This window comes from Leuciscus leuciscus (genome assembly GCF_965113295.1).
Source record: "Leuciscus leuciscus genome assembly, chromosome: 16".
Taxonomy (NCBI): Eukaryota; Metazoa; Chordata; class Actinopteri; order Cypriniformes; family Leuciscidae; genus Leuciscus; species Leuciscus leuciscus.
Window position 1 is genome coordinate 33251450 of NC_138740.1, and position 7500 is coordinate 33258949.

Here is a 7500-nt window from a genome sequence, read left to right on the forward strand (position 1 = left end):
TGTGTTTGTTGCATGTTGTATTGTAATGTGTGTGTGATTTGGACCTGTGCACACACACTAGTGTATTTATTAAGGAAAGCTCATCAGTGGCACTTTGCACTGTTCTCAAAATAGGATGCTTTGAGAATTCAGAGGACAAACATCAGTAGTGTGTGCATCTGTTTTATACATTTAGCCATTTCAACATCAATCCATCCCACTTCAGACTCTTGACATGGTAAAATATGCAGAGGAATTGTACATTAAAACATCACTCTCGCCATCCTAATTTATATGACAGATTATGAAGACAAACATACGTTCCTCTGGAATAACATGCACACTCACAATAAGACCAAGAACATATATATATTTAAGTACCATATTTGAGGGACCCCCATCCTAAAGCTAAATATTTTCATGTATAAATATGTCTGAAATATTATTTGAAAATATTTAGTTTCTGTTCATTTACATGATTACGTTTCTACCCACTATAGGACTCTACTGTTAAGTGTATTATTTATTTATTTGTGTATTTCGATTAAATTGTTATTGTTTATTGGGTATGATAAGGTTCCGTTTGTTAACATTAGTCAACTACTTTAGTTAACCTGAACTAACAATAAAAACTAATTCTAAAGCATTTATTAATCTTAATTTCATCATTTATTAATACATTATGAAAATCTACATCTATTAAAATTATTTAATGGATATATTATATATTATGCATTTATTTACTTTAATCTACTTTTTATTATGTTTTAATCAATATTTTTTTATCAAATATTAATAATGCATTTTTTTATTTTAATCTATTTTTATTATGTTTTAATCTATTTTAATCAAATAGTTATTTATATATTTATTTAAACAGAATTTTAATTGTTTTAATCAATTGAGTCTAATCTACTTTTATTATTCATGTATTTTAATCTATTTTAATATTTTTTTAAAAATCATATATTTCATATATTTATTCATTTTTATCTTATTTTTATTTCTTTTTTAAAAATTTGACTTTTTTTATTCTGTTCGTCACGGACCCAAACACCCCTGGAATAGACTAGCTTTAAATCATTGTGGTGAAGAAAACGACTCCATTTCGCGTCCATTTCCCGTCGATACGTTGGTGTCGTCACTAGAATGGCTGATGTCCCTCATGAACCTGCATGAGGAAACAGATGCTCATGTTTAACAGCTCCAGCATCCATGCACACATCCAGCAGCTCAGAGAGTGTGTGTGTGTGTGAGTGAGTGAGTGAGTGAGTGAGTGAGTGAGTGAGTGAGTGAGTGAGTGAGTGAGTGTGAGAGTGAGTGAGTGAGTGAGTGAGTGAGTGAGTGAGTGAGTGAGTGAGTGAGTGAGTGAGTGAGTGAGTGAGTGAGTGAGTGTGTGAGTGTGTGAGTGTGTGAGTGAGTGAGTGTGTGAGAGTGTGTGAGAGTGTGTGAGAGTGTGTGAGAGTGTGTGAGTGTGTGAGTGCGTGAGTGAGAGTGTGTGTGTGTGTGCAGTGACTCGTCCTGAGCTCAGGCTGTTGTGCAGATGTTGATGTGTGTGTGTGTGTGTGTGTGTCTCCCGCAGCTGCTGATCTGTCCGCCGGTGACGCGCTTCTTCCTGGGCCGCCGGGAGCCGCTCCTCAAGCTGCTGCTGCAGGGAGACTCCGCGGGCCGGCTGACGGTGTGGAGCGTCCCGGAGAACACACCCTCACACACACTGTGCTCCGCCACAGGTACTCACGGCAACCCGACCTGACTCGCATACTGTTCGGGAAATATCATTTCTCACAATAAACACCAGAACATATAGTTTTTAAAACTCTATTTACAAACTTTTTTTTTCTTTTTTTTCACAAACTGTTAATATTTTAAACTGTATTGTAACTTTTTTGTTTTATTACTTATTTTTTTACTAAATGGATATTTTTAACAGTATTGTAACTTTTTTTAATTTTATTCGTAATAAAAAAAACAACCGTTTTAAAGAAAAGAAGTGTGGAAAAACACTTCAGAGTGATTATACTGTATGCAAACAGCAGTAGATGTTGTACAGTTGTGTCTTGCCTCAGCGTCTCCCTCTGCTGTGTGTGTTCAGTAGTTCTCACACGAGCACAGAACACACTCGTGTCCCTCATATATGATGCGTTTCCCTCGTAGAGCTGCAGGTGTCGGCCAGCATCAGTCTCCAGCAGGCCTTGATGCTGTATTATTTACTGCAATTATTTACAGCATTGCAACTCTTTTTCTTTTTTTTACTTTTTCACAGACTAAATATATTAAACAGTATAGTTACTATTTTTCACAAACTGAATATTTTAAACACTGAATATTTTAAACAGTATTGTAACTATTAATTGAAATTTACTCTTTTTTAAAACTTTTTCACAAACTAAATATATTAAACAGTATTGTAACTATTTTTTGAACTTTTTTCACAAACTGAATATTTTAAACAGTATTGTTGCTACTTTAATGATTTTAAAGAAAAGAAGAAACATATGATGTGTTTCCCTGGCAGAGCTGCCGGTGTCGGCCAGCATCAGTCTCCAGGAGGCCTTTGATAAGCTGATGCCGTCTCCAGCGGGCATCATTGACCAGCTGAGTGTCCTGGCCGGCTCCAGCGCCCCGGTGAAGGTCACGGCCAGCGTCTACATCCCGTCTCAGGGTCGGCTGGTGTGTGGACGAGAGGACGGCAGCATCATCCTGGTTCCTGCGACGCAGACGGCCATCGTTCAGCTCCTGCAGGGAGAACACATGCTGCGCAGGGGTGAGACTCAGACATCTTATAAACACTTATATCCCCAAGAAATGGCAAGCTGAATGGGATCAGCAAACAAACTTAACAAAATCAGTCCTGTTGTTTGTGCAAAACGTTGTGCCCATTTAGAAAATCACTGGGATCATATTACCTGTAATATTATCATATTAACTTTGTCATATAAAATTCTGTTAACGGCTAAATATCCTCCTTTATGCCCTTCATACCAGAATCCATTATCACTGAAGCATATTTTCATGGACTGTGATAGATTGAACTCTGAACTCTGTTAGAGTTCTTAGTTTTTCAGTTGACTAAGATTTAAGATAACATTTTAAAACCTATTTTAATCATTCCTTTTTAATCTCTTTCTCGCCATGAATATAGCCGGGATAGCTGCCGTTAAACTATAAACAAGCAAACATTATTATTTATTATTTATGTATAATAATAAATTGAACATATTATTATTATTTATGTATTTAATATTTTATATATATATATATATATTTTTTTTTGTAAGTTTATTTTATTGTTAACAATAACAGTATTGTTTTTTTTTATTGTTTCCTCAGTATTAACACACTATTATTGCTATTGATATTACTATTATTATATTATAATATATTATTAATGTGTAATAATATATTGAATATATATATTTTAATTATTTATATATTTAATGTATAATATATATTTATATCTTTTTATTTTTTATAACAGTATTATTAAAAATAACCAGTATTGGTTTTTTTTCTTTTTTTACAGTGTTTGCTTATTATTGCCAGTATCATTAAACATTATGAATTAATAATATATTATTATTTGTAGTTTATGCATGTAATATTTAATATATAAAATGTTCATATCTTTTTATTTTATAATGTATCATTATTGCTATCATTATATTACAGTATTAATATATTAAAATATAATATTTAAAAAAATATATTATTTTTGTGTAATTTATTTTTGATTAATAACAGTATTATTAATAATATTGTTTCCTCTATATTAGCACACTGTTATTGCTATTGATATTACCAATATTATTATACATTGTAAATAAAGAATATATTATTGTTATTATATATTATTCACTGTATTGCATTTGTAATATTTTTATTTTTATCATTATTATTATTATTTTATTATTATTATTAGCAACTGTATAATCTGCAACTGTGTTTTCTCCAGAATTATGATTTTAATGTCACTGCACCCCCATAACAACATGCTAACAATAACTAGTGTGTGTGTGTGTGTGTGTGTGTGTGTGTGTGTGTTTTATTGTTTCTTCACTGTATCTGTATGTGTGTAACGTGGTTCTCTCTCTCTGTGTGTGTGTGTGTGTGTGTGTGTGTGTGTAGGCTGGCCTCCTCACCGCACCCTCAGAGGTCACAGGCACAAGGTCACGTGTTTGCTGTACCCGCACCAGGTCTCGCCGCGCTACGACCAGCGCTCGCTAGTGTCCGGCGGCGTCGACTTCTCCGTCATCATCTGGGACATTTTCACGGGCGAGATGAAGCACATCTTCTGCGTGCATGGAGGAGAAATCACACAGCTGATCGTGCCTCCGGAAAACTGCAGCGTAAGTTTCCTCAACGATATAGGTGAAGTCAGAGGTGTGTGAAAGTGGGTGGGGCTTATTGGTCCTGATGCTTCCTCTGATTGGTCAAGGATGATGGCTGTAATCAATCTAGTTGTATAGCTTGTCACTTTATTGTATGACATTTTTACTGAATTTGTCAAATTTTGATGAATATATCAAAGAGAGATGAGAAACACTTCATCGGCACACACAGAAACGCAAAAGTCTTCACGGCAACCCGTCAAAATAAGAGTTCTGTTAAACTTGAAGAAATTGTGACAGAAAAATTTTACGTATTTCATAATTTTTTATAAATTGTTGTTAATTGTATAAGTTTCATGATTTCAATTGATTAGAAATGCTTTTTGATTACTAAAATGTAATTATTTTAGTCCAAAAAAATGAAAACAGAAAATAAAATGGAATCCGCAAAAATTCTAACGAAAATATTCTAACGGAATATGTCCAAAAAAATTACACTTGCAGGGTTCTGCAAAACTGAATATCATCGCCTGTCAACACGCACACAGAAAACTTCACCCAAAAATGAATATTCTGTCATAATTTACTCACCCGCACTTTTTCCCCGTAAAGGTTCCTCTCTAGACATTGAAAAGTTCATCGGCACTAGACGGCTGCAGAATTTCTAATCTCTGAGTCTCACCTTGGTGACCAATTAGACAGAAACGTCCAGCACTAAATGTCAGGCTCCGAAACGCCATCAAAAGAAAAGCCTGCGCCGTTGCCATGGAAACGCTCCGAGTCTCCCTCTCTTAAGTCCTGTTTGACCTTTCCTGCAGGATTTGTTGTGTGACGCAGTGACCTTACGTGAAGTGGGATGCTCTGCTTTTTAATTCGAGTCGCACTGATATCATTTCCTCCTTCATTGTTGGCAGGTTTTGACTTCTCCGTTGTGTTTTTTCCACATGTTTTTGGCATTTCTCAATTTGCCGGCAGCAGCCAGTGGGAATAAAGCGAGACAGGATCGATCGGAGAGCCTCTGTGTGTGGGGTTTTAATCTTTATTATGAATGAAAATCTCGCCATAATTTAGCTGGTGCTTATTACATGCTCTGAAAGAAACTTTACAGTCTCCCTGTAGTCAATCATTTTATCCCTTAAAAATCATCTTTGATCACCAAAATGACATAATTAAACCTTTTTTCCTTGAAAAAAATGCTTTATCTCTTAAAATATCTTGAATGTAACACCCTTGCCTCATTTAGTATGCGTGGTTCTATGAATATGCAAATGAGCCCCACCTCCACTCACTCACTCAGCTCAGAGATCCACTGGTTGACGATCTGATTGGTTACAAGGTAGTTTGTGACGTCAGAAACACCAGCGATTTCAAAGCGTGTGTTTGAGACTGTCTTTGGTTCACTGCAGTTTTAAGGAGAAAAAACTAAGCAATGGTGTCGAATAGTGTTATGAATTTACACATGCTTTGTCTTAAAGCACATTAAAAACACCACATAGACATATAAACAACATTAAAAGCTGGATTTTACAACTTACAAAGGAGACATAGTGCAGAGTTATTAATTTAATATGAATTAGACCCATCATTCTTGACCAATCGGAGACAGCATCTGTGCCTCTAAGCCCCGCCCCTTCCTCTGCTCGCTCATGGTGTTGTGTTTCCTCTCTCTCTGCAGACGCGCGTGCAGCACTGTGTGTGTTCGGTGGCCAGCGATCACTCCGTGGGCCTGCTGAGCTTGAGAGAGCGGAAGTGCATCATGCTGGCCTCCAGACACCTGTTCCCCATCCAGGTCATCAAGTGGAGGCCGTGCGACGACTACCTGGTGGTGGGCTGCTCCGACGGCTCCGTATACGTGTGGCAGATGGACACGGGTGACTCCCCTCTCTGTTAAACAGATTTTATTGGACTGTCCTGGGTTTAATACAAGTAGAATGCTCTTTTATGAAGTTATTTCACTTAAAGGGTTTGTTCACCCGGACCATCATCCGCCAAATCCACCATTTTTGGCTGACAAAGCAGTCAGGAGAGTTAGTAGATTAATGTTGGAGGATTTGAACTTGACGGAGTGTACTGACGTCTTTCCACGGTTAAAACAAAATTCCTTCTGATTTTCAGATTGTCTGTCAGTGCGTTGTCAGTGTGTTGTCAGTGTTGTCTCTGCTCCGAGATTTGTGTTTCACTGCGTGAGAACGTGTGGCGTGAGAGAGGCGTGGCTTGTCGGAAATAGCAACAGTAACTATAGGGGGCGGGTCTTTGCGAACGGTCAATTATGGCGCTTTTCCACTGCATGGTACGGTACGGCTCGGTTCAGTACGGCTCACTTATGACGCATTTCCACTGCATGGTACGGTACGGTATGGCTCGCTTCAGCTCGCTTTAAATGGTACCACCTCTGTTGAGGTTCCAAGCGTACCGTACCGATACTAAAATGTGACGTGAAGACACTGCAGATCACTGATTGGTCAGACAGAATCATCACTACCAGCGTCATTGTATTTACAACACGAGACACTAAACCCGCTAGATTTATATAGCCAGTAGACAACAGCCAACGCTGCAGCACCTGTTTTAAAAGTATTTGCTTCAAAAAAAGAGTATAAACTTAAAAAAAAGAAATGGCTGAATCGTAGTCAGTGGACGAGGTGCAGACGTTCCTCTCGTTGTTTGCCGAGGAGCGGATGGGGAAACACGGAATTAAAAATTCGCATTTAATATGATGATGTCATGGCAGTAGAGACGGCAACTATAACGATCAGTCCCACCCACTTTGAAGCGGTACTAACTGCAGTGGAAAGCAAACGAGCTAAAGCGAACCGTGCCGTACCGAGTCCATGCAGTGGAAAAGCGAAGCGAGCCGAACCGTTCCGCGCCGAGTCGAACCGAACCGAACCGAGCCTTACCATGCAGTGGAAAAGCGCCATTACTCTCCCTCATGTTGTTCCAACCCCGTAAGACTTTCGTTCATCTTCGGAACACAAATTAAGATATTTTTGATGAAATCTGAGAGCTGTCTCACTAATTTCATTCTGCCGGCTCAGAAAAGTTAGTAAAGACATCGTTAAAATAGTGATTACACTACAGTGTACACTAAGTGACTACAGTGGCTCGACCTTAAGGTTATCAAGCGACAAGAATACTTTTTGTGCGCAAATAACCCCAAAACAACGACTTTATTCAACTATTCATTTTCTTC

At 37.7% G+C, this 7500-nt stretch overlaps 1 protein-coding gene across 2 annotated transcripts in view; it reads left to right on the forward strand.

Moving 5' to 3' along the window:
* The window catches only part of wdr7 (WD repeat domain 7), a 114988-nt gene that overhangs the window by 16391 nt on the left and 91097 nt on the right, over positions 1–7500 (forward strand). For both annotated transcript variants that reach the window (XM_082141556.1, XM_082141557.1), the window contains exons 10-13: positions 1562–1709; positions 2495–2743; positions 4105–4325; positions 5983–6178. In XM_082141556.1, the coding sequence (XP_081997682.1) occupies positions 1562–1709; positions 2495–2743; positions 4105–4325; positions 5983–6178 (814 nt within the window). The remainder of the gene's footprint in view (positions 1–1561; positions 1710–2494; positions 2744–4104; positions 4326–5982; positions 6179–7500) is intronic.